General features: G+C 33.9%; 4 protein-coding genes across 4 annotated transcripts in view; 2 read left to right on the top strand and 2 right to left on the bottom strand.

The window, feature by feature from the left end:
* Positions 1-17,059, bottom strand: part of LOC108767090 (uncharacterized) — a 30,456-nt gene extending 13,397 nt beyond the window's left edge. The window contains exons 1-4 of the mRNA XM_018516782.1: positions 16,703-17,059; positions 10,983-12,156; positions 10,210-10,309; positions 9,947-10,109 (exon numbers count right to left, since the gene is read on the bottom strand). Of these exons, the coding sequence (XP_018372284.1) occupies positions 9,947-10,109; positions 10,210-10,309; positions 10,983-11,220 (501 nt within the window). The 5' untranslated portion in view covers positions 11,221-12,156; positions 16,703-17,059. The remainder of the gene's footprint in view (positions 1-9,946; positions 10,110-10,209; positions 10,310-10,982; positions 12,157-16,702) is intronic.
* Positions 17,060-18,731: 1,672 nt separating this feature from the next.
* Pym (partner of Y14 and mago) lies at positions 18,732-20,154 on the top strand. Its single transcript, XM_018516646.1, has 3 exons — positions 18,732-19,036; positions 19,366-19,459; positions 19,545-20,154. The coding sequence occupies exons 1-3, from the start codon at positions 19,006-19,008 to the stop codon at positions 20,062-20,064; spliced, it is 645 nt and encodes a 214-aa protein (XP_018372148.1). The 5' UTR covers positions 18,732-19,005; the 3' UTR covers positions 20,065-20,154.
* A 1,026-nt stretch (positions 20,155-21,180) lies between these two features.
* Nfs1 (Nfs1 cysteine desulfurase) lies at positions 21,181-25,429 on the top strand. Its single transcript, XM_018516779.1, has 11 exons — positions 21,181-21,283; positions 21,342-21,421; positions 21,642-21,758; positions 21,837-21,974; positions 22,044-22,249; positions 22,346-22,467; positions 22,716-22,873; positions 22,952-23,223; positions 23,524-23,613; positions 23,896-24,001; positions 25,286-25,429. Exons 1-10 carry the CDS (start codon positions 21,181-21,183, stop codon positions 23,957-23,959), a joined length of 1,350 nt encoding a protein of 449 aa, XP_018372281.1. The 3' UTR covers positions 23,960-24,001; positions 25,286-25,429.
* RabX6 (RAS oncogene family member RabX6) lies at positions 23,966-25,997 on the bottom strand. Its single transcript, XM_018516780.1, has 3 exons — positions 25,505-25,997; positions 24,770-25,014; positions 23,966-24,539 (listed from the first exon to the last, which is right to left on the bottom strand). Exons 1-3 carry the CDS (start codon positions 25,682-25,684, stop codon positions 24,341-24,343), a joined length of 624 nt encoding a protein of 207 aa, XP_018372282.1. The 5' UTR covers positions 25,685-25,997; the 3' UTR covers positions 23,966-24,340.
* Positions 25,998-26,505: the final 508 nt, after the last annotated feature.

Below are 26,505 nucleotides of genomic sequence, written 5' to 3'. Positions count from 1 at the left end.
TAAAATAAATATGCTAGAGATTTTATTATTTGTACAAATTTTATAATATTTTATCTAATACGATTATTTTACTAATCTTGACAATATATCCACAATACTTTCACGCAATTTTATTACATCCTATTTTTAGTATGAGACACACAGTACCCCCGCCTTCCTGATAAATAAATATAGAAAATAAACAGGAGAGATAGAAATAAATACGAGAGAAATCTGATGCCGGGAGATATATACGTGGCTATCGCGGCTATTAATTGATCGGAGATTTATTTCAAACTTGACGTACATATGTACATATTGAATGCATTGAAGAGTAGCCGGGATCAATATATAACTCAATGAATGACTGTGACAAGCTTTATTGAGAAAATGATACACGATACGCGACGATATAATCAAAGAATTCTCCTGTAATATGACCGAGGAATCGATTGAATTCCGTATAATGTTCGACCGCGTAGCATTTTACTCGATCGTCATTGATAGGCAACCACGACGAGCAATGAATAATTTGCTTGATAAATCCATTGGAATTACAATATATTTCATATATAGTCTTTTTTTTCAACGTTAGTCTATGTTACAAGGAGAGGACACAGGAGAAGAGATTCTTCACGGATTTTGATCTTCTTCAGCAAGATGAATCTACATCGAAAATAAATTATCCCATATCCGAGCAATTTATTAAATAGGTCTTGTAAATTGTATCTTTAAATCGGCCGACTCTGTTGTCAAAATTAGGCTAGAAAAAAATCAAAATAAATAAAATAATTCGGTAAAAGCGCGATATAAAAAAAATTGTAATTGAAAATTAATCGCTTGAAAAGGTTAGAAATATAACATTCTAAACATCCCTTAAATAGCTACTAACCACGCGGTTCATTCTATTTTTTGCAGGGAATGACGCGTGTCGTATCGGCCAGACTCCGAGCGTATAGAGCCGGCGTCTCTACGAGGTGGCGAGTGAGTGTCTAGCAGTGTCTGAGCAGTGAGCGCCGTGCCGCCGGCCGGTCGGTCGGCCGGTCGGTCGGTTGCCGAAGAGTGAGGGGGAGGGAAGGGATCAGCAGCAGCAGCAACTACGGCGACGACGGCGGCGGCATAGGGGCGATCGAGGGCAACGCACCCGGTCAGCCTTGGCATGAATTGAATCTAGCAATGCGAAAGTAAGGTTAGCCGGCGCATTAATGCGCCCAGTGACCTAACTTACCTCCTCGCGCTCGATCGGCTTGCATTTCCCCCCTCGCTCCTATTCCGATTTTTATTTTTGCACCGGACGCTGCAATCGCACGGCGAGCGCGACGGGGAGAAGAACGGAAGAGGGAGTTGTGGAGCAGGGGCAAAGGGAGGGGGGGGAATAGTTCTCATCGGAGTTCCGGAGCAAGCTAAGGTCTTCGAAACCGAGCGAATAATCTTTCGAAGCACAGATCGCTTTCTCTCACGCTGCGCCCGTGCATGTAGATATATGTACATATATATGCACGCTCGGCAAAAACGACGTTCAATATGCATATAGCCCGTGCACGAAACGGAGTTTTGTCCTTGCAAGATGCGATCGACCATTGAAGCCTGTATGGATAAATAGTGTGACTCATAAGGAAAGTATGCAACACGTACATTACTTTTCTTCTCTTTTCAAGTCATTCGGGTTATCGGCAATCCGACTCGGTGCCACGACTAAGAAATTTCGTGGTGTCTGCTTTGGGTAAAAATAAATGGCCACATGCAACGAGTTTAATCACGTCTAAGAATGAGTTTAATCACTCCCGAGTGCGAATGCCTGTTTGCATTCGAAATCACTTTTGATGTCAAGGTGTGGCGCTCGAATCCGCCATTTTCGCGTTAAATTAGGCAATACATTTTTTTATTTAATTTCTTAGAAAAAATATTAACGTTATTTTTATGTAGCGATACTGTATTAAATACTATTTTATAGTATTATATAATGTTAATTAGTGTTAAGTAGTAATAGTATAAATTATTAATAACAGTAATGTTGTTTAATCATATTATATTAACAAAAATATATATTTAAATATATGGTTTACAATTATATTATTATTAATAATACTATTTAATTGTAATAGTTATATATTAATGATAACAGTATATACGTATGTTCTATAAATATCAAATTTTAAGTGTTAAGCTCGTTATGAGAAAATTGCATAAATTGCTTCGTACATAGCAAGTATATAAAAAGAGTATCGTATTTTTTATCACTAAGTGTATCTCTTACAGAAATTCGATACTATTCTACTTAATACTGAAAGATAGTAATTAATTACTTATTCTGGGTATTAAAAGCACTGAAAAACAGTATTTTTAATATTCCAAATGTAGTTAATTATTACCTTGGAATATTCGATTGCTGTAAGGGATATTTCGCATAATATTGGATCATATTTACAGGTATTTTTCGATGAAAATGAAAAGTTTAGAAATTCTGGAATAAAACAATTTGAATTTTCCAAGAAAAAAAAGATCTTTAGTGCGGAGAAGGAAAAGATAAAACGTCTGCGATGTTCAGTTAGAATGAATCATTTTTCATAATCTAACACTTTATCGCGTCTCTCCTTAACGCATATCTCAAAATATCGCAATGGAACTAAACGAACCGACGAGTGGAAGCTAAATATCGGCACGAGTCGCAGAGTAAACCGACTATGCGTAAACAATGACACACTTTCTCGGCACTCTGACGCTATCGCTATGTCCACTGGCGTTGCACATGTAGTACATAGCAATTATTGAAATCCAAAGCCCGTATTCAGAACGCACGGAACAAAAGGCCTTTTCTTTTAGCAATAGCTACTCTTCCCTTGATCGTCAAATGAAACAAGCGTGCGTTCGTATCGTGGAATAAAGCAAGTAAAATGAAAAAATGAATAAAGAAACGAAAAGCACATCCAAAATATAAGGTCTGTTTTTATTGCTGCACTCTCTGAACTGGTGCACACGATGCAATAGATTAAAGTGAAATAAATATACGTTTGTATCACTTCAACTTATTGCACCGTGTGCACCAGTTCAGAGAGTGCAGTAATAAGAAAACAGACCTGTATTAATAATAATACCGGCAATTTCGAATACTTCAGCATAAATTAATCGCTCATGTATAGGTAAGTGAATGTAATTTTACTTGAACGTTCCAAATAGTTTTTTTCAACTTAAAATAAAATGAAAGAAAAAGAAGAGAAATTGTATTTAATTATAATAATTTTTCGACTGTGAATCTTAAATCGAGTCGTTGAAAATCTTTGTTGCGAAAAAAGTGCATTTGCGATCGAGGAAAGCGAGGAGGCGAAAAATGGATGAGATATATATATATATATATATATGTGTGTGGCGTAAAATGTAGGCGCTACAATATAGCTAAGGAGGGCGAGAGACGTGCAGAGGCGAATGCAGCAACATACATATGTTTGAGTGTAGCGAGAGGCACAGCGCGATGGATACGAAAGAGCAACGGCTCTAAGGAGAGAGGAGTAGGGCGGGAAAGTGTTATTTAGAGGGGGTGCGGAGGGAGGAGAGGGATGACGTGGAACAAGTCCCGCAGCATACGCATGCAACGCGGTGCGTTAGCGGTTAGTGGGGGGCTAGAACAAGCGTGGTGGGGGTAGCGCGCTGTTTTTGAAAAAACCGCAAGGCTTTAAGAAGGCGCGCGGTACCCCCCACCACCAAGTACTACGCGAGCAACTAGCGGCCGACATAGACAAGCACCGCGCTTGTTCTATTACCGGAAAATAGTCGCGGGTGCGACATTGGGGGCCGATCGTCGTGATAACTCCTTCGTTTTTCGTTTCACAGTTCGGACAAGTGAGAAGTGCATTCCCTTTCGGAGTTTCTTTTTTTTTCAGTTTTTCTAAAAATATACGTGGACCAGAATCTAATTTTAGGATGTGTGAATATTATCTTTTTTTTAACATAATTCTGTTCTATATAATTCAAGATATAAAATATAAAGATACGAATATATATGAAAAATGTAGCTTTCTTCGTATTTATTGTTGAAATACTTGCTCCTGATGCATGTTACTGAAGTGAAAGGTGCATTTATATAGGGAATTAATCCACATATATTACAAATCGTATTTCTTTTGCATATTACATAAGATACCAAAATTTTCGATTCTTTCTCTTTTTCTATTTTATGTATTTTATTAGAAACATTTGAAAAATATTAACATTCCTATTTTTTGTCCTCCCGTTGATGATCGTGCAAAGTAACAAATTGTGTATAATAATACGAAACATTATATTGTTCTCTTATTTCAAAACACAATTAAAAAACAATTTTTTTATTACTATGAATGAGTTCAGTAAACATTACTCTATCAATTATAAAAAATCAACTAAATTCTAACTTAATTTTATAAAAATTGTCCCAACTAAAAATGGGCAGTTTTTTAAAAGTTGGGAAATAAAAATGATAAAAATGATATTTGTGTAATTACGTTAAAAATATTATTCTTTTACCGATATTATTTGATTAGTCAATAATTTTCCTCTTTTCTGGGAAACTTAATTTTTTGAGTTGTATTACTTTTGAAGTAAAGACGATAAGGGGACGATAAAATATGTAATATGCATATGCAATCGATGAATTTCAATGATAGCGAAAAATGATAAGAAGGTGAGCTAAGAAAAATAAAAATCGTCGGTCTGTGATAATATGTAAATGTGAATAAATATTGATACACACACACACACACACGCACACATGTATATGTATATGTATGTTCGTCAAGTTTACAACTAATTTTAATTCCTCGATAAAATCGCAGTTTGAAGAAATTGGATATACTTCTAAGAAAAACCTTTCTTCTAAAATAGTACAAACTATTCTCTTTTTCCCTTCTTTTAAATAAAGAAAAATAAATTTAGTGTAATGTGAATAGACATTGAATAAACGTACTTCTTTGTCGCGTATTTTCTGAATACGTGTATTCAGTGAAATTTACTTTTCTACTTTTGCCGGAGGACTGTTTGTCCTGAATTATTTTGAATCGTTCATTTGCTGCGCAGCTTCGCTTCTGGTCGTTCTCAAGTACATTTAATTCTGTAGGGTCACATATGATCAATGAAAATTGACGCTGCTCGGATACTGGCTTTGCTCTGCTTCGATCTTGATTCCCGCGATAAATGTTCTCTTCTAAGAAAAAAAAAACTGTTAACACCGCGAACACATTTGCGTTTTTATTCGAATTCTTTCACTTTCATAGACATAATATTTATTTAGATTCTAGTATCAAGGATGTTCGTTCAAGATGATACGATACGTTATTTGTAGTCAGTCGAAGATTATTTTGTATTAATGAGAAAGACATAATTTAATCTATTAATAATGCTTCTAAAAAATGTCTGTAATTGAATTAAAATCTTATGTATAATTAATTGTTGTGAGTGTTCGAAATATCGCCAAACTGTCGCGAAAGTGAAATAATTCTACATGATATTTCGCCCACTGCTGCGTGCAGCCATGCTGCGTCAGAAAACTGGAAATGATTGACCGCAATTTTATTAGAAAGTACGCGACGGCGACAACGAGCGGCAAAATTAGAGAGGCGGATTACCCGCGGTACTAATGAAACCGAATCGCTCGAAAAGAAACGAATCGCGACGCATGGAAAGCTGGCCCGGTTTAATTGCAGAAGTCAAACATCGTATGCAACTTTCACCGACGTCTGTGTTTATGCATTATATGCCCTTTTGCTCCGCAGACCACGGTCGGAGGGGGCAGTCAAACATTGGTAAAGAAAGACGTATAATATATTTCATTAGTGGGCGATACTTTCTTCGCCATTATTCGACATATACTATGCAACATCACCGTTAACCTTTCGCAACAAAAAATTTCTCTCGCTCGATTCGAAACGTTTTAATTTTTGACTCTGCTAGAATCTTTTCGTTTATTTTATAATTATTTCAGTTTTTATTTAATAAACAAGCGACTACACTTTCAATTAACGTTAAATGCAATATTTGTTTATACTAATAGAATTTATGATGGTTAACGAGAAAAATTAAATTAATATTTATAGCGAACATGATAAACATTTTTAATTAAAAATATTAACACTTAACGATATTTTGAAACTTAATTATTTGGAAAGAAGAAACACTGATGTAAACTGATATACTATCGTTTTTTTTTCATTTCTATTCTTTTTCTTTTTTTTTCAAAAACTCAATATTGTTTTCACGTGTATAATCACGTTTATAATAAATAAGAGATTTTTTTATATTATAAAATAAATGTAAAAAAGACGAGCATATGAGCTGGTTGTAACGTCCTAGATATTTATATAAAATATTATTTATATGCAGTATTCTCATATGGCGTACATGTCTCATATGGCGTTCTTGTTCAAGTTAATAGCGTACTAAGTGTAGGGTCACTATGGGTTATTATGACAAAAAAATACAAAGTTGAGCTTAAACATTTTATGACTGTGTAACTATTTAAATAATTTGAAGATTTTTTTTTAAATGTTATAAAATTTATATTTTAAATTATGTATGCAATTTAATCAGATAATATAATAAATTTTAATTAAATATGAAAAAAATTGTTAACCTATGTCCTTTGTCATAATTATCCTGTAATATGGAGTTATTTGTGTCAGTGTGAGGGGAAATTGTGATATTGAATAATTCGAAAAAAATGCTATATTACAAATAATCGTAATCAGTGTTCTATTAGAATAAATATTTCAAAATGTTAAAAAATATTAATTTTCTTTAAAATATTTTTATTTATTTTAGTCGAATACTATACTGAGAAAAGAACTATATATATTTTCAAACTGCTATATCTGGAAAATAAAAAATCATATCGAAATGAACCAAAATGCACTTTAAACCTAAATGTTAATAGTTTAATCTAGCATTAATAAAATTAAGCAAAAAAAAAACACTAGCTGCCGCAGTTCTACAACGTTTTAAAAACCATCTTAAAATCATCGTTTTTTGTCTCTGACACCATTTTTCTCAAAATTGTGACGCGATAGCCAACTTTTACCAACGGATTCGTATGCAGCACGCAGAAATACGTCGAAAATGATCATTTACACTCGTGTTGCAAAATGGTACTCTCAATAGTGTAATCATTGGATTCAATAATAACCCTAATATGTCGAGATAATGGAGTGCATTTTTCTTGATTTTTGCGCGTGCCAACGTTTGCATCTGCACACTACCAGTGCACCGACAGATTCGACGAAACGAGATAATAGAACGAAAATAATTTACTGCAAACATGCGCCGATAGAAACGTCGAAAAATTCAGCTAAACACCGTTATCACGATGCGATGGCATATGCGCGAAATTAAAATCAGGTCAATCCGACAGTTCTCCGAGCCAAGCAGACGTACGGTATTTTTGGCTGAGTCATACGCACATACGTAAACAATAACGTGTGTGTGATACATATACACACACATACATATATACATATGTACAATACCTATGCGTGCGTTATGCGTTTGTAACTTGTGCACTCCTACACAAAAGCGTTGCTACACGCTCACTCGTAGCGTTATAACACATAGCTCGAACAATATACAGCACATGCGTTGTCAATTGGTAAGGTAAAGTTAATGGATTCCTCTAACAATAAGTAGGCTCGGTAAACGCGAATTTATTAGCCACGTGCAGAACACATGAATAATCCGTTATAATTCGATTGACTTATACGAAGAACAATTGCAAATACGACAGAAACTAAAATTGGAATTATACGATTGAAAAAATGAGAGAATCTCGAATATTTATAAAACAACTTGATCAAACTTCGTAAATTCTCCAGTTATTGTTAACATTTTCAATTTAAATCAATTTTTCTCCTTCTTGATTGTGGATTTTTATCTTGCAGGGTCACAGTAGGTTTATTCAAGATTTAATTATATCCGGTATGTAGATTGATAAGCATGAAAATACTTTGTTTGTTCCAATTCAACAAAATCTAAAATAATCATCTATAATGAGAATTCTGTTAAGGTTTAAAATAATATAACAGGTGATTATAAATCAAGTTTAAAGTCTTTAATAAACAAGAGGATATTTTTAACTATACCAACTATATTAAAATTAAAATTTCCAAAGAGACATTCTAAAGAGGAAAATAACAAATAACTTGATAATAGAATAAGATTAATAAATTTAATTCTTTCACCATTAAAATTGCCAAATAGTCAAAGAATATGATTCAAATGTTACAAATAGTGAATGAACATTAACACGAAGGAGAGTCAGTTATTTTAATTTCAAGGATAATTTTAGATTCAGGACCTTCGCTTATTCGATAATGATATGCGAAATATGATACTTTGATCTTAAATTTCTTATAGACAATTTAAATTGATAAAAATGTCAATAAAGTTGTTCACATAATATCTTCTTGTTCCAACATTTTCTTTAGAGTTCTAACTCAATTAATACGCGGCGTATAAAATATAGCAAAATCTCGGTCGACCGAAGTTATCGAGCATTGGACAGATTATGTAAGAATTCAATATAAACGAGCGTGTACACGTTATGATATTTTTACGAGGAGGTTTTAACCGGAAGAAATCCGCCAACGCGAAAGGGTCAAGCGAGACGAATGGGCGCAACAGTGCGGCGATGCATCGCTATTAAATGCAAAGCATTATAACGGTACGTCCGCAGCCATAGATTTTGGCTCCTCGGTTGCTATAATGTCTGCTCTGCACGTGCGATCGGACCCCGGTAGAGAGAGCTGTACGATTCGACTCGTGCAACAACCGTGACAATTGTACGTACAGTATATAACCGTGTAGAACATCCTTACGTTCCCGTTGTGCAATCTGGGGCACAAGTTCCGTAAATGTTTGCCGTATATCCTATTACGGCACAGCATCAAGATTTAAACCAAGGCCGGCGGTATTTGCGTGGTTATCGTGTTATGTAAGCTAATCGAGCATGCATACGAGGATCAAACAGGCTAGTATCGATTCCATTAAAGTTCATAACGTATTCACGTCGAGCTAGCATTTTTCCTCTTAACTTACCCGCGCTTTTCTTTTTGTCATTTACAAAAAATCTTATCCCAATTAGCAAAGAAATCTTGCGCACGGTTTTATCATTGTTCTAATAATAAATAAGGTTTTCTTTATTATCGCGTAGTTCACGTTTTTGATACAATTACTTCGTAATTTCATGGTTGAAAGAGACTTTATATTTGACAACCTATTAAATTCTACACTGACAGTGTAGAGAAATGTAAATAATGAGAGAAAAAAAAATGATTTGGATTACCATAATTTAATTATAATATTTTTTGCAATAAATTATTACAGTTTTTAGATTTCATCAACATGTGACAATTAATATTCTTGTTAAAAAAGTTTTATGCTTATTAACATAAAAAAATTATTAATTTGACTGTATAATTTAATAAATGATATCGCTATTGTGATTCTGCTCATGAATGTGTTTTAAATCCGGAAAAATATTTTGATGCGCGAATTAAAATATATATAAATTCATTAAATTCACAAGAAATATGTATTCAAGTCCTAAGATCCACCCCAATCTAATATAGAGTTCTTCTTATTTAAAATTTGATTTATTCATATCGATTTAACAGTCGTTTCATATCGTTTAATTATAATATATAGTCATTTTTGGTCCTAAATAGGATATATTTTGGCAAAACTATTAATATCATTATTATTATTATACAATAGTTATTATAGCAGCATAATAACTGTCAAAATAGAACTGACATAATTATTTTACCATACAATTACTATACCAAATAATTTTCTCTCAGTACGTCGCGTGTGACTTTCAGATTGTAAGACTGGAGGACCGATTCAATAATTTCGTTGGTAGTAATATTCTATTCGTACATGCAAGGTCTTTCTCACGTTTGTACGATCTTTCGTGTGCGTTTGCAAGGTTATTAAAAAGTCATTAACTTACGTCTTGTGCGGAGAGGACTCTCGTGGCAGCTTCTACGGGAACATTTCCGGAATGCGGATGATGTTGATGCGATTCGACTGTATTATCGCGATTGCAAACGTTCTTATACCAAGGTAAACCATTCTCGCTGTCTCCGTCATTCCGATATTTTCGCCACACGTGCCTGATACGCATATTAGAAAAATTTATTGCTGTAAAAAATAATACAACCGGCCGGCACTGCGGATGGCATATTCCTTTTGCAATAAGCAAAATTTGCATACCTGACGCCGAAGGCGATCCCCAAGGCGATGATCAGCGGTAATAATGTCGATATGCATGCAAGCAAAACGGTTTGTATGTCTGAAAAGTTGGCAAGGATACCTGAAATATAATAATCATAAAATTCTTGAAGCGAAAGTACGATAATAACTTGAATCTTTACTAGTTGATCCCTTCATATTATGATTATTCTGTCAAAGTTTACGCACTATCGCTTAAAAGTATTTATCTACTCTTTCTTAATTAAATGAAGAAGAGTGATCCATTTTCTTTTCTACTCTTCTAGATATTAGGCTTAATAATGTTTAATAGCTAAAAACTTTAAATTCTACATATAGTAAAAAAATAAAGTAGCATTAGAATGGAATTCAGGTGTATAAAAAAGATGCATACAAAAATTAAGGTGGGTAAATACTTTTGAGTGGTAGTGTATGTGCGTACAATATATGTTCTTTATTAGTCTTTATCGCGTTTCTTCACGATTAAACGTGTTCCCAGTTACTTTTCATTGAATTTTCGTCGTGATAAGATTGACTGAAAATTTATTTGAAAACAAATATTCTCCTAAACTTTTCCAACTCCACTAAAGGACATTTCTTAAGTGATTTTAAAAAGCGGTCAATTTCGAAACGCAGTTGAGATACGTTCAATATTTTACCTTTTAAACTTTTCATAATTAATTAAAATTCGGATTTGGATGAAGAAACGACCCACCCATCTCGCCGTCCTTCTCGAGAGCTTTATAGCTTTCTTCGTGATACACTGTGCTACTTACTGTGCTCGAGCTCGTCTTGCTCAATGAGATACTCTGTCGCGTTGTAGACGCGATGGTGTGGTTTGATGGTAGTGACGATCGCAGGATCGCCCATCATAGCTGCGGACGGATTAGTCGTCTCGGCATTAAACGCGGCAGCGACTACGTTAGAAGGAAGGAATGTCACCGACGTGAAATTCAGTTTTCCTGCCGTTGTTTTGTTGTACGTTGTACGATTGTGTGCCATCGTTTCTGCCATCCCGCTCGTACTCGACGATGCATTACCGAGAGATTTGGCGGTTCAAGCGAATCCACGTCGGTCGAGAAGATAAAACACAAGGATGAAACTAATCGGGAAGTTAGTTTACGTTATGCGAGCATTTCGTTTTTCTACGATCATTTTGTAGCTTATGTTTTGTCTTCCTTTTACATTTTACTATCACTACTCCAATTCTGAATCAATCTATTGCATTTAATTTGCTCTCTCTTTCTCGTTTTGATGGTGATAACCGTCGCGAAGGATACACAGAAATTGCTCGCTGATAAATCAATGTATCGGAACTGTATAGAATATTTTCATATACGTACGTGTGTATGTATATATGTGTACATATATATACAATTGTCCATGCATATTATTTCATTTGTGATGAGCTTTTACAATGGATTAGACTATTAATGCTTGCGTATGAGATCGTCGTTCTATCGCCTTCTCCTTAAATGGTAGTCATATCAAATGTCACGTTGGAAACATGATGATAAAGAGACAAATACGTTATCCGTGTGTATCTTTTTAATGTTGTAACACGTACTTTTTCATTATAAGTGCCTTTAAGTGTTTGCATTTTATATTCTTTGCATTTTCTCTTCAAGAAAAACATTTTCATAAACTTGAGCGTTATGCTCTCTGCAAACTGTTAAATATTTCATGAAAGTTATCTGTCTCTGTCTTTATCTGACTTTCCTTACATTATCGAATATACTTTCTGTCGCTTATCTTGCTTCAACTGCTAAATAATATATTGAAAAAATAAAGGCTTACAAATCACATTGGAGAAAATTACGGAGTAACATCTTCATCTGCTTCATTTACTCGATCCTCTTTTTTTCGTCCTTATCGTTTGCCTTTTCATTATTCGCATAGCCATCTATCGTACAATTTATTCTTTCTCTGACTGCAGATCTGGATGCGTTACTGCAACAAATTTTGTATCTAATTAATGAAAACTGCACGATGAAAATTTATCTTAAAAATAATGATAAATTTCCTGAAAAAACGTAAAGGTATTGTCACATTTTCTACTGTAATTGGCCGATTCATTTTTACTGTTCATATTTCATATCTTATGTTTTTCTACGTGTTTCTGGCTTAATACTTTCTAGCCTTTAAATAAAATTATCTAACATGTAAAAAACGTAAATTAATCTTTTTCTTTGTTGATCCTAATAGTATCAAAATGTTATAACAATTTAGCAATAACTGAAAGGTAATTGAAACGTTACTTTTTGAGTAACTGTAACTATTACTTTTTAGAATAATTTGTATAACGGTAATTAGTTAATCTTTTAAACAAAAAAAGGTGAAACTGTAACTAGTTACTTTTACAAAGTAACTCTTTCCCAACCCTAGCAAAATTTTAATAATTTTAAAATATGTTAAATAGTTTGTGATTCTTTACTGTTTTAAATGGAATAGATGTGTGTTAAATAGTGATAAGTATGTAAAACATCGTATATACATTTTACAATACAACATGATATTTTTTTAATCTGACTTAGTTCATGATAATTTTACCATGCAGCATGGTAATTAATTGGCTATGTCTGATAGACATTTTTATTTTTACTAACACCACTAAAATCCCGAATAATGTAAAAGACACAGCATTACAAGATTATTTACCAACTCCGAAATTGAGTTCGAAGATAAAAATAACATACTTTAACAATATAGTTCTTGGTTTCGATCAAGCATAAAAAATTTTTTTCGTGTATGATCTGAGAATTATAATATTTGTGCTTTTATTTAATTTTTTTTTAATATAAAACGTTATGATTTCTTTGCCTTGTCCCGGAAATTATACAATAAATAAATAAATAAATAGCACTTTAAGAGTCGACGGTTTAAATTAAATTTCAAACTAACAGAACGTTTAATTAACGTTTGAGTCAACTCTTTAATGGAACTGTAGTTCAAAGTTTAATCATCGAGCTATCTAACATTTTGGCAACTTCAAAGTTAAGATTTAATCATCTGTCACTAGAGAGACGTTTGCTCGACGCCAGATCGAGCACGTGTAATCTAAAGAGGTCATCATCGAATTTTATGAGAAATTTCGAAGCATCTTGTATTGAAAAGATAGGCGTTTTAAGATTCCTTGGTACTGTAAGCGCTTTATGTAGGCTGTAAACCCGCGATTATGCCAGTCGATACATACGCAAACGACACATCGTGCAAACCACCCAGGTGACGGGGCCGCCGGCGCCGTCGTCAAGCGATGGATATTCGATGTACTCGATACGCTATGTAGCGCGCATAATGCTGTTGCGTGCTGCGATATATACGTATGCACATTGTGGCCTGTTTGACGGACTTCGCCTCGCGAGGCGGTCTCGCAAAGTGCATCGTAGTAGCGTGCCGACATTCTATGCAACGAGGACAAGATATGCGGAGATAAAGTTCAATCTGGCGTTAAGTGTGCCTGCTGCACCGCGATTTGCGACATTGCGGATTATCTTATTTGAGATTGTGGCGATGAAATAAAAATCGAAGAAATTTCGTCCCGCACGCAACTCGCAGTGCCTAGAACCAGATCATTGGAAATAATCATAACTTCTGCGCTATTCCATTCCATCGGTTCACGATGTAAATTGCTGTATATGGCTATTTAACTATAAAAATATAGCATGTAAACCATTTTTTTTTACTAACAAGATACCTAATTTTAATATTGCCAAATTTTTAACAAAATATATATATTTTGCCGGTCAAAAAAGAATGCTTACGCCTTGCTTCTACATTTAAATATTTTCATCATTTTAACAATCTTTAAAGTGCAAATTCACTTGAAAGATTGTCACATAAAATTGTTATTAAGAAATACTATTAAAAAATTAAAAAATTTCGCTATAAGAAAATGTATAAATTTTGTTAGGGATATATGTGCGCATTCTAGTATGATATTCTTAAACGCTATATAGAGTTCTTTCACTATTTTTATAACCGGCGTCGCTCGATATTTTATAGTACAAGTCTATTGGTTTCGAAAATTTCGGTAAAGAAGAAATTGCCTAGATGCCGTAGTAATTACGTAAGTTTTCCAGAATTCTATTTCGCGACAAATTGCATCCTAGAGATGGAGGAATAGCGCCGGTGAGTAGTCCGGATCATAAATTAGCTTCTTCTTCCGCGGATGATGCCATCTTCTGGCGCAGTGGTTTCTCATACATTTCGCCTGCATCAGTGCAATGTCCGATGAAAAAGGGAGAATGAGAGAGGGAGTTGGAGGAGAAGGAAGAGCAAGAAGAGAAGGAGGAGTAGGCTGCAAGGTCCAGGACCACAGTTTGGGTGAAGTCGTTCAACGCGTTGTGGTAAAACTCTCTTTTAGGTTCTTTTGTTTTTAATTCTCAACCGACTATGAGGCATCCGCAATAGGCAATTGTGTTATTAAAATATTTACTTTAAAATCTAAATTAAATACTTAGTACAATTATTTTCATTAGTTGAAAACTGAATGGTTTTACGCTCCCATGTACATTTTTCACTCGTTATCTATATATTATTATGTAATTTACATTGCAACTGAACTAGATGTTATAATTTTTATCTTGGTGGCAAGTATAACAATGGAAAAATGTAAAATAAAAAGTGAAAAACTAAGGTTTTTATTTATTATTCTTTTCTCCGACTTTTTCTCTCTCTCTCTCTCTCTCTATTTCTCTCCCTTTCTCTTTCCGTGCCTAAATCATATTTTAATTGCAAAATTGCATATATACAAATTATGTTAGAAAATTATATTATTCTATTTCGTATAATTTTAATATTCTTTTTATTCTTTTAAAATGTTAAACTATATATTCTCTACTTTTTTAAATTAGAATTCAAATCATTCAAAATTTTTATATTACTTATAAATTACTAAAAGTCGATTATACAGGGTGTCCCGAAAGTTTTTGCCAATCGCTTTTGTGTAGATAGAGCGGACTAAACTGAGTCGAAAAATCCTCTACTATTTTGCAATTTTCGCAATAGTTAACAAGATATTAATTACTAATAATCGCCAAATATTGAATAATTTTTTACTCAAATACTACCAACTTTATAGAAAAGCTGCAAGAGACAAAAATCATTTATTTTCTTCTCATAAAGTTCTGAGAATTTTTTCAAAATTTTTTAATATCGTATTTTCTCATGATGGTAAAATAAGAAAATGCAGTACTAAAAAGTTGATAAAAAATTCTGAAAAAATTCTTAGAGTTCCATGAGAAGAAAATAAATGATTTTTGTCTCTAGCAATTTTTCTGTAAAGTTATAATGGTATTTAAGTAAAAAATTATTCAAGACCAATATTTTGCAATTTTTAGTAATTAATATCCTGTTAACTATTGCGAAAATTGCAAAATGGTAGAGGACTTTTCGACTCAGTTTAGTCCGCTCTATCTACACAAAAGCGATTAGCAAAAAACTTTCGGGACACCCTGTATATAATTTTCTATACATTACTATAAAGTTAATTTTTCAAAGTAGAAATTTATATAAAATACAAATATATTTCTTTTTATATGCATAAACTATTGCTTTTTAAAAAATTGACAAATACTTTGTGTCATATATGTGTTTTAGCGTTGTATTTTGTTTCTGCCTTTCTTCAAAAATACATAAAATTAGAAATGTAAAATAGAGCGTTTTATTAATAACAACAAAATTACATCATTTTGAGAAAATCTGTTGAATAATTATCTGAAATTTATTGTTATCTTAGTGACGTGGTGTATATTTTTTTAAATATACTATTTTTTTAAATAATTCTCTTTTATCTTTTAATGTTTTAATCCGTGCGATCATATGAGATTTAAACTTAATATAAAATAGAGTTTAAAAGATACAATTTTTTTCAAATTTGTTCAGTTTTCATGTTCTTTTCATTTATATGTTTTGACATCTATCAAGTACATATACATTAAATTGTACACCCCCGTGTTACGATTTAAGTAGATTAATAATAATATAGTTAAAAAAATAGATTTTAATAAAATTTTAATTAGAAAGTAGTTTTAATACTTTTCCTAAATCGTTCACACATTTTTATTACTCTATCAAGTATGTAACTGAAACAAAACCACATGTAAATTCATGCAAAATGCGATGCAACAAAATATATTTACATTAATTGACCGCCATGAACTTTTACATAGAACTGCTACTTAACGATGATTACATAAGCCAGAACTCTCGTATAAACGTCATAATCAGAAAACTTTTTAAGTTTATTCACTGCATTGTTCCCGTGTGTGACCTTAGAAAGTAAGGAGCCTTTGAACTTATATCTATTGAACGGTACGTGCGGTTCCATTTTTTTTTTATGTAATACCCAGTGACCTTTAAAAGGATGTTGGGAATGAGGAACCCATATGGGAACCGGCTACAATTCTAGAATCTACTTCCCTTTAGTCAAAACGTTAATGTTCGATTATCGCACAGAGATGTTGGTCAACGAGGATTCACTTATGCGGCTACATACCAATTACAGTTTCCATTTTCCGACATAGAGCGATGCATTTGGATCGTACACGACCCGGAGACAGAGCGACAAACAAACGAATTCGTCAGGAACCGAGATCTGGGACCACGATAATGATAGTACCAGACGTCCCAGTGTACCCGGGGACAACGAGACACAGGAAACTGCACACACACCTACGATCAAGCCGCGGTAGACACGGGTCGCGAAAGGGAGGCTGTGAAACTGCGAGATGAAAGCGGAGCGCAACCCCCGGTGCGCGCGCGCAGCATCCCCGGAAGCAGCCCGGCTAGATCGAGGGGTAGCCCTCGGGACCGCTTACTCAGTCGAAGTCAAGATACCTATATCCGTATTCTTCTTTCCTCGACCTTTATTTATTCCAAATGCTCTATACAAAATTTAAGATCAAAATTGTTTGCTAAATAAAATTCTTGAAATTTTTCTTCTCTATACTTTAAAGATTGCATTTAATCTTCCGTTTTTTTTTTTAAGAACAAAATCTATAGTTTATATTTTTTAATTATTATTACTAATTAAAATAATTAGTACTGATAGTATTAGTATTAAATTAATATTTGTATTATTCAAAGTAATGTCATAAAATATGATTGTTTGATTTTTAATTGTATAAAGTATTTTACTGTATTTTAAATAAAGTATATTTTTGTAAAATATATATATAGATATATGTATTTTTAGAAAAAAGTATTATTGACCAATTTATTGTATACATATATATAAACAGCTATAAGGTGAATTAAACATTTTGAATATTTCGCTTATTTTTGATGATACGAAAAAATGTTTCAAATAAAAGTGGAAGGGTTTCGAGAAGAACGTATTTTTGATTACGTTGTTTTTTTTTCTAGATGGAAGCGTCGAAAAGATATAAAGATCATCTCCACTTTCTTAAATAAAATTACATGATATGATTCCTTTAATTATTCTGCATGTAAAAGTTTTAGTGTATTGATATAAAAAAAACCAATAATTTACGAGTTATTTGATATTTCATGTTAATATATACCCCAGAATAAAGTATAAAAAATTTGTGTTTTTAAAGCAGAGAAGTATCTTATTGTCTGCCCACAGAATTTATACATGTGATCACAGCGCATGCTTAAATCGAATACATTTAAGATGCGTTCCGTTTCGTGTATGGTGCGCATAAGTATCATTTTGCCTTTCTATAATATTCAATAAACAACAAAGATAAAATGATATATCATGCGCATCATGCGGAACGCACCTTTAATCAATATGACAGATATTTTAATCTTTTGTTGTGAATGAATATGCGTCGAATGAGTATATTTTTATTAAGAATTATAAGGCGAGGAATTAGCTATTCAAAATAATTACCCAGAGAGACTCTGTCCATACTGATTTATCCAATATATAATCTGTTCGCTGGCACGCTGATAGGGACGTCTTTAAAACAATATTTAAAACGTCTTAAAGCATCTTTTAGACGTCTCGAAGACGTCTTATGTCCGCATTTTGAACGTATAATATTTGGGAACAGTTTTACAATCGTTTTATGATTGTCTACTGAGATAGGATCATTTTTATAGATCTAAAAGTGTAATCCAATCAGCACGAAGAAAATTTCCAACAGTTGCTGAACGCAACCAATGGGCGCATTCAGTGGACTAAATAGTTGAGTGAGCGCTCGCTGTTATTGGTGTATTCTTTCAGATCATCCAATAAGAATTGTAGATCTAGAAGAATACATCAATGTAGCAAAGAGCCTCACTCAACTGTTGAGTCCGCTGAACGCAATCATTGTTCTTTCTTCTCTGAGGAGTTAGGGGCTCCACACAATAAAAGGAACAGGGAACAGAAAATAAGAATTTCAACCTATCAGAAACTGTGTATTCCACAATACATGATTTCTGGTAGGTTGAAATTATTCTCTGTTCTCTGTTCCTTTTATTGTGAGGAACTCCTTAGTATACACGGAGCAAGTATAAGTAGATCAAGTAGATGTCGGTAAATCAGGATAAAATTCGAATTCGAGACTTGTCGATCTTGAATTCGGAATAGGATTGCGGGCGACATCTGCCAGCACATCCGGTGAGATCATAATCAAAATTCGCATGCCACCGGAGCGGAAAGACTCTCTCGAAAGCTCTGCTCTCTGCTCCACTTCTGACTCCATAATCCATACACGGTACAACTGAGTACAACTCAGTACAACTCCGTACACGATACGGAAGAACGCAGGATGGCACGCTGATAGTTGAGGACTTTTTACATTTATTTATATTTTTCACGGACGCGTGCTCTCACGAGCAATTGTGATGGCGTCGACTTATATCAAAGACGAGACGGGTAAGGATCAGATACTCGCCATGTCGCGAAGTGTACCTATGAAGTACGCACCGGCTCTAACCTCGGTCGTGTAAACAAATGTAAAACTATAAATTTTGCATAATAATAAATCGTTTCTTTTCCCACGTGCACGCTGTAATTAGACGATTAACCTCGTAAAATTTTCGTGTGTCTCGTCCTCAAGTTGATTATCTTATTAAAATTCTTGTACTTGCGCGTTAACTGTATATTTTTTTAATTCAATTCAATTCATTTTTTAATTAAAAAATTTTGCGGAGATATAATCAAGATTGAATAGTTATGATTGAAATGTGTGATTATTATTTTAGGTACGTTTATCCCAGCAAGCCAACGACCCGATGGTACATGGCGAAAGCAACGACGTGTGAAAGATGGATATATTCCTCAGGAAGAAGTTCCTTTGTAAGTAATTATGTATGTTCTTTAATATCTTGACATTATTTGCCAACTCTGTTTTATTTCTATTGTTCTGTTATTCCCTTTGCAGATACGAAAGTAAAGGAAAGCAATTGATAAAGAAGCCTTTATATCCCGTGGGTGCCAGTCCAGAATTTATAGCAGAACATAAAGCCAAGCTAGAAGCCTTAGCGGCAAAAAACAAAGTAATACCTGGTACCCAAACAAAAACTCAAGAAGGATCTAAGAAGAAGAAAAAGAAAAATAAATCTAAAGCTGTGGAACCTGTTGCCGAAGGATTGTCCAAAATCATGATCTCGGAGCCTGAATTTCATAAAGAAGTTCCAATCCACACCGATAAGCCATTGTCTACTGCAAAGCAAACTACAACAAACAATATAACTAAAGACAATTCAAGCACAGCGCAGAAAACGACAGTTGATCCACAAAAGAGATTAAAAAATCTTCGTAAGAAAATTAGAGAAATAGAAGTATTAGAGGATAAAGTAAAAACTGGTGCTCTGAAAAATCCTGATAAGGAGATACTTGATAAAATTGGACGGAAAATAGAGATTTCGAAAGAAATAAAAAGATTAGAAGCTACTTTATAGATCATATCAAATTAAAACTCATATAAATTTGTCAATGCCATTGCAAAATGACGCAATTGTAAAACTTGATTGATAACAATCGTATTCTATAGCAAGAAAAATCTTTGTTTCTTTCGACAGTTACATTGCAGTTTCAATATTACATCTTAATTATTTTTTACTTTCAATGTGTAGATTGATAATATTGATATATTTATATATATATATATATATAGCAATAACATTGATTCTGATATTTGATGAAAAACTTATACATACATCTATGTATACATATATGTATATAAGAGAACTTACGTGAAAGTTTTAATGAAAACAAACGGAGTTTTCGTAACGTGATTTATGCTCTGGATGTCATGATTCAAACCAGTTAAAGAGATAAAATAAGAACAGTTTTAGATGGATTTATATTAGCGGTCAGAACGATCTAAGAAATATATGTAGACATCTGTGAAAGTGTTTTAATGAGAATTATTATGCATTTAATGTGATAAGACAAACTATATCGATTTATAATATTTATAGCAAATAAACCCTAAATTATATAAAAAATTGTCGCGCTTTTGTGAAGAAAATAAATGATCTCAAAATTATTATCACTAACCCTAAATTATATAAAAAATTGTCGCGCTTTTGTGAAGAAAATAAATGATCTCAAAAATATTATCACATAGGTTTTTATTAATAATAATTTTATTATGTAATAAAGTATATTATAATTCGAAATCGTCTTGGACAATTAGCGCCTACATGCTCCAATATGTTCTAACCATAGTTCCTTTCTCTCTGTAGGAGCTCTTTATAATAGGAATATGTTGGAGCATGCAACGCAACAAACCTGATTACAACTTATAATGTTACCAATTCGTAGAAAATGAAATTGTGGTGCTTAGGGATTTTTGTTGTAACCAACGTTATCCCCTCTTTTTTTATGTAAATTGTCATGTAACCCTCCCGGCAGCCAATCGGTGCACAAAAACGTTTATATCGGTGTGACTTGTGACTCGTTTCGCAGTTCGCTCCGATCAACATACGGTGCTGTTGTTGTGAGGTTAGAACATGCGAGTTCTGGAAATACGTGGATCACCTTCATGAGAACAGTTGTAGACGACAATTAGAATGTTTCGATCGACAAGGAGTTTCATCATCGCGCTGCAACGTGCGAAGGATTGCCGTTTGCATACGTGCGGTCAACGATTATCAGAGGTTGCCGAATATGAATGTGAGTAATGTTGACGAGAGGTTTGTGATTTTTAATAATAATCGCTTTTTAAATGTAGCTCCTATCACGGATGATTATAAAAAGGGTCCGATGGAGGGTAGAGCCCTTTACTTGGATGCTCAAGCCACTACTCCATTGGTAAGTTTGAGACATGATGTCATATGATGCAACCTATAGGTTCGTTATTATTGGTTTTTTTTATTATTGCATTGGACTGCACTTGAATTTTTCTTTCCATTTTCGTCAAATTTCAAATGTATACTTATTTCACTTTAAATACAAAAAGTACACTAGTTCACTTATAAAAAATAAATCTCATGTATACATGTAAATAACGTATGAAATGATAAATTACTAGGATCCCCGAGTGTTAGATAAGATGATGCCGTATCTGACAGTGTACCATGGTAATCCACATTCCAGAACTCACATGTATGGTTGGGAATCAGAAGCAGCAGTTGAACATGCCCGTCAGGTTGATATTTTAAATTTACAAATTGTTATATATTATATAGCTGTTAAATCTGAAAGATTACTTGTCTTTTTTTAATAGCAAGTTGCAGATCTAATAGGAGCGGACAAGAAGGAAGTAATATTTACATCTGGAGCAACAGAATGTAATAATATTGCTGTAAAAGGCATAGCGAGATTCTACAAATCCAAGAAAACTCATATTGTGACAACCCAGACAGTGAGAAATTTTTATAAGTTTTAATTTTTTTTTTTTTAAGTGAATCTACAATTAGCTGCTTTTATCTAGGAACACAAGTGCGTACTGGATTCATGTAGAGCCCTAGAAGCTGAAGGATTTGATGTAACATACATTTCTGTACAATCAAATGGTCTTATTGACCTTAACGAACTGGAAGCAGCCATTAGGCCATCCACATCACTAGTTTCTATAATGATGGTGAATAACGAGATTGGCGTTAAACAGCCTATTGAAGAAATTGGTACCATTTGTAGGTGAGCATCAAGATTTTAATAAATATCCTGTTTTATGTATGTATATATAGATATATATAGTTATTTTCAAATTCTATTTACTTTTTACTTGTGCAGGAAGAAAAAGGTCTTTTTCCACACAGATGCTGCACAAGCCATAGGCAAAGTGCCAATTGATGTTAACGCTATGAATATTGATCTGATGTCTATCAGTGGTCATAAGTTGTATGGTCCAAAAGGTAATTTTGTATAAATTATAATTTATTATTACGCAAAAAATTATATCCTTATTTCTTTTGTAGTTTTAGATAGTAGACATAATAAATAATTATAAAAAAATCAACATGTTTTTAGAAGTTGTATATTAGAAATTATATGATCTCTTGTCTAATACAATTTTCATTTCAACAAAATTATAAAAATTATTCTACGTTCATAAAAAAAGCTCGCTGCATCTACATTCTTTATTTATCTATTTTGCATTTAGGTATAGGAGCCCTGTACGTTAGAAGAAGGCCGCGAGTGCGCGTAGAACCATTGCAAAGCGGTGGCGGACAAGAAAGAGGGATGAGAAGCGGTACTGTACCAGCACCCTTGGCTGTAGGGTTGGGTGCTGCTTGTGAGTTAGCGCAGACAGAAATGGACGTAAGTGAAGCAAAAGTTTCGCTTCATATTAATTGATGCATTTGAGGTATTAAAATCTACAATGTATATTTTTTCCAGTACGATCACAGATACATCAACACGCTGTCGAGTCACCTGATCGAAAAGATAACGTCAAATTTGCGGCAAGTCGTGCGAAACGGAGATCCCATAGCCTGGTATCCTGGCTGCGTGAATCTGTCGTTCGCATGCGTAGAGGGTGAATCATTATTGATGGCTTTGAAGGACGTGGCATTGAGCAGTGGTTCAGCTTGTACCAGCGCAAGCTTGGAACCCAGCTATGTGCTCAGAGCAATCGGTGCCTCGGAAGATCTGGCACATTCCAGTATTAGGTATATATTTTGAGATAAAGGAACTTTGCAGATCATTAATCCGCGTCTGTGTTCCAATATACATTACCAGTATTGAAAATCTGTAATATATACGTGACGTGAACGTAGGTTTTCAATATTGGCAGTGTATTAGAATACAGTCGTTATGAAGCGTTGAAAATATCATTCGAATGCTTCCGTGTGTCATTTTATATTTGCTTTCAACGAATGTTAAATTCAGTAAGCTATTCGAGTGATATTTCCGAACGTGTCTTAGTAATTTCATATTTTATCGATGTAATTTGCGACTCGTTTACCTAGGTTCGGCATCGGACGATTTACAACGTTCGAGGAAGTCGATTACACGGCGGACAATACAATACAACATGTAAAGCGACTTCGGGAGATGAGGTAATATGTTCAGCAATTATCGTACAAACGTTTATTTCGAGAGTATGAGACGTGGTGAAGGAACTATGTTAGATTTACGTACACGTTATACTTTGGCGTTATACCTTTATCTTTACAATTTGAAACGGTTGAAATCTCGTTTCGCGGAGGGAACAACTTTATCGTTGGACGTTTCATGAGATTGTGATTATCTCTATTTCTCTTTATCGTCTGATATGCATCTATTAGCCATGAAATTACGTGAAAACGTACCAAAATTTTAATATTTTTATTTTTTTATAGCCCACTGTGGGAAATGGTGGAAGATGGTATCGACTTGAAGACTATCAAATGGACTCAGCACTAATGCCTGGTTATCGTGTAACTTTTACAAACTTAAATAGATATAGTATGTATATTTATCAATGTATGATATAATACCGATCGTGTAAATCATATTAATAGATCAAGCCTAGTCCATTAAGATATAATTTCGCAACGTGTAATAAATTTTCAAGAAAGTTGTTTTGCCGTCACGTTATTCTAGACCTGATCCGATCATGACGCGCAACTTGTGTGTATATGTTACGTATGTCACATTCATGGATTCTCCCTTCCTCTGCAAGACGCAACTTTCCCTCATAGAAAAGTCACGTGTGATAAGTGCTCGATATAAAAATTTCATTCAGTTTTCCCTTAAACTTTTAGAGATTCTCAGAAAGTGCATGTCGTATCGGCGAATTAGAGATTAGCACAAACACGATGGATCGGTTGCTTCGTCGACATATGAAATCTTAAATCGATCCTTGTCCATCTCATGAAGCTCCATTCGCGATCGATTCGCCTCGACCAGATGTTGTGCTATATCCTCAAACATCTCGTTTACGCCTTCGCCAGTTTTGCACGACGTTTTGTATATCCCCGAAATCAGATTATGACATTGTTCGCTAGAAGATTTCATTTTTTTTTTAAATTTATTATATATAAAAGAAGCGTACTCTCTAAATCTTTTAGAGTGGAATCTCATTCTAACAAGTAAAACATTTAGGCAGTCTTAAAAAAGAGTAGTACAATTTTCAATCCTTAAAAGTAAGATTTTACTCTTCAAAGTAAGATTCACTCTAAAAGTTTTAGACTATTAGAGAATAACTAGGAAACTATTAAAAATTATGAGTACCAGAATTGTTCCATTTCTGCGTCTGTGACTTGTGGTGCGACGCTTTCCAAGTCGCTTTTGTTTCCACAAAGGAATATTTTCGCGTTCTCCGCGTATGTAACTATGTCAAGCAAATGTTGGGACAACAAATGAAACGATGTTGAATTATCCAGGGCAAACACCAGAATGGCAGCCTCTGCAAACTTGTAGTAACTTGAGGTAACGGATGCCACTCTTTCCATACCGCCAGTGTCCCATAATTGCAGCTGAGAACAAAAGACGCAAAGTCAAAAATTTATCAATCTTATAAATTTCACAAGGACAATGTCATGTTTACTTTCGGTAAATACTCTGAAGATTATTTAAATTTCTCAACTATAATGTTTTTTGATACACTGTGTGAGTTAATTAAATGAAGCAACTTATATGGAACTTATTAGTTACATTTAATGTGTATCAGTATATAATAAGTTCAGCTTGTGCAACGTTTAAAAAGCAATCACTCCAATATTTACTACGTACGCTTACTGATTTCAGTCTGACAGTTTATTGCACGCAGTTCGGATTCAGCAGGAAATAGGTCAGTAATACGAAACCAAATTCTATGGAATCCCATGGCGCAACTTGCATGCAACTTGACGATCAATAAAGAGAAAACGAAGAAAATAAGGCAGAATTTTCCAAAGTGATTGCGTACATTTCTCGTTACGTGAAAAGGTGCAATCGATTCACATGTAATGTAAAGTTGACACTCACACGTATCCGTCTATCCTCAACGACGTATTCCTTGTCGATGTTGTCAAGGCCCAGAGTCGACTTGCGGTCGTTGCTGGCGACAAACGTGTTGTTGGCGAAGCGCCGGAAAATAGACGTCTTTCCGACGCCGTACTCGCCGCACAATATAACCTTCTGCTCCGTCACCTTGACGGTCGCCATGTCGTGGCGCGGCGCCGGCTGAGATCACTGCTGGCGGGTCATCGTGCACGCGCGCGTCTCTCATTCAATGAGGTCGATGTGAACGACGTGAACTCACCCTACCCACCACGAGAGTTTCTAAACGCTATGAACCGCTCCAGTTCCAGATAACCTGCTTCCATTCTGCCTCCGCCTCTATCAACCGTGACAGCGACGATTAATTACATTTGCCTTCTATAGGGTATATAAAGAAAAGCAAAGAAATAGACAACATGAGCGCATTAGATTGATTTTATCCCATTGGACTAAGCAGTCCTTTTTTCTTTTTTTTTTTTGTCATTTATTAATTATGAAAACTAAATTTTTAAAAATGGGAGTTATCATTTTAATTATTGCATGAAATGGGGAATATTGATTTTGAGCAGACATTTTTATTTCGATTAAAAGTTTCCCTGATATATTTATGCAATTTAGGAAAAGGATGAAAAATTTGTTAGGTTTAATATAAATTTATATTATCTTTTTCGAAGAGAGTAAACAGTGAGAAAACGAATTTGAAACTTTGCACCCTTGTAACTCTCTCTTTTTTATAAGTTTTATCGTTCTATAATTCATCGTACGTGCATGTGTGTTTCCAAAATAAGATAAATGTATATAATTAATGATAAATATATAATTAAAAATTAGAAAAAAATAGTGAAAACAAAAAATGTAGCTGTAAAAAACTTTGAGAATAAAAATTTCTTGTAATTATACTTTCTCGCATTTTCTACATGACAGAAAAGAATTGCATGACGAAATATCAATTGAAACAAATTAGAGACCATTTACCAGTATAAATG

Source organism: Trachymyrmex cornetzi, unplaced genomic scaffold, assembly GCF_001594075.2.
Source record: "Trachymyrmex cornetzi isolate Tcor2-1 unplaced genomic scaffold, Tcor1.1 scaffold646, whole genome shotgun sequence".
Classification (NCBI taxonomy): Eukaryota; Metazoa; Arthropoda; class Insecta; order Hymenoptera; family Formicidae; genus Trachymyrmex; species Trachymyrmex cornetzi.
The sequence above is the reverse complement of the archived record's forward strand: the minus strand, read 5'-3'. Positions and strand labels throughout refer to the sequence as shown.

Bases quoted from the DNA above. Each gene is read 5' to 3' on its own strand.
- Pym (XM_018516646.1), top strand. From the start codon at position 19,006: ATGGCGTCGACTTATATCAAAGACGAGACGG. The intron at 19,037-19,365 runs GTAAGGATCAGA...TTATTATTTTAG, and splicing joins TTATATCAAAGACGAGACGG to GTACGTTTATCCCAGCAAGC. The intron at 19,460-19,544 runs GTAAGTAATTAT...TTCCCTTTGCAG, and splicing joins CCTCAGGAAGAAGTTCCTTT to ATACGAAAGTAAAGGAAAGC.
- Nfs1 (XM_018516779.1), top strand. From the start codon at position 21,181: ATGTTTCGATCGACAAGGAGTTTCATCATCGCGCTGCAACGTGCGAAG. The intron at 22,874-22,951 runs GTAAGTGAAGCA...TATTTTTTCCAG, and splicing joins TAGCGCAGACAGAAATGGAC to TACGATCACAGATACATCAA. The intron at 23,224-23,523 runs GTATATATTTTG...TCGTTTACCTAG, and splicing joins CTGGCACATTCCAGTATTAG to GTTCGGCATCGGACGATTTA.
- RabX6 (XM_018516780.1), bottom strand. From the start codon at position 25,684: ATGGCGACCGTCAAGGTGACGGAGCAGAAGGTTATATTGTGCGGCGAG. The intron at 25,015-25,504 runs GTGAGTGTCAAC...TTTTGTTCTCAG, and splicing joins TTGAGGATAGACGGATACGT to CTGCAATTATGGGACACTGG. The intron at 24,540-24,769 runs GTACTCATAATT...GAAATCTTCTAG, and splicing joins GCAGAAATGGAACAATTCTG to CGAACAATGTCATAATCTGA.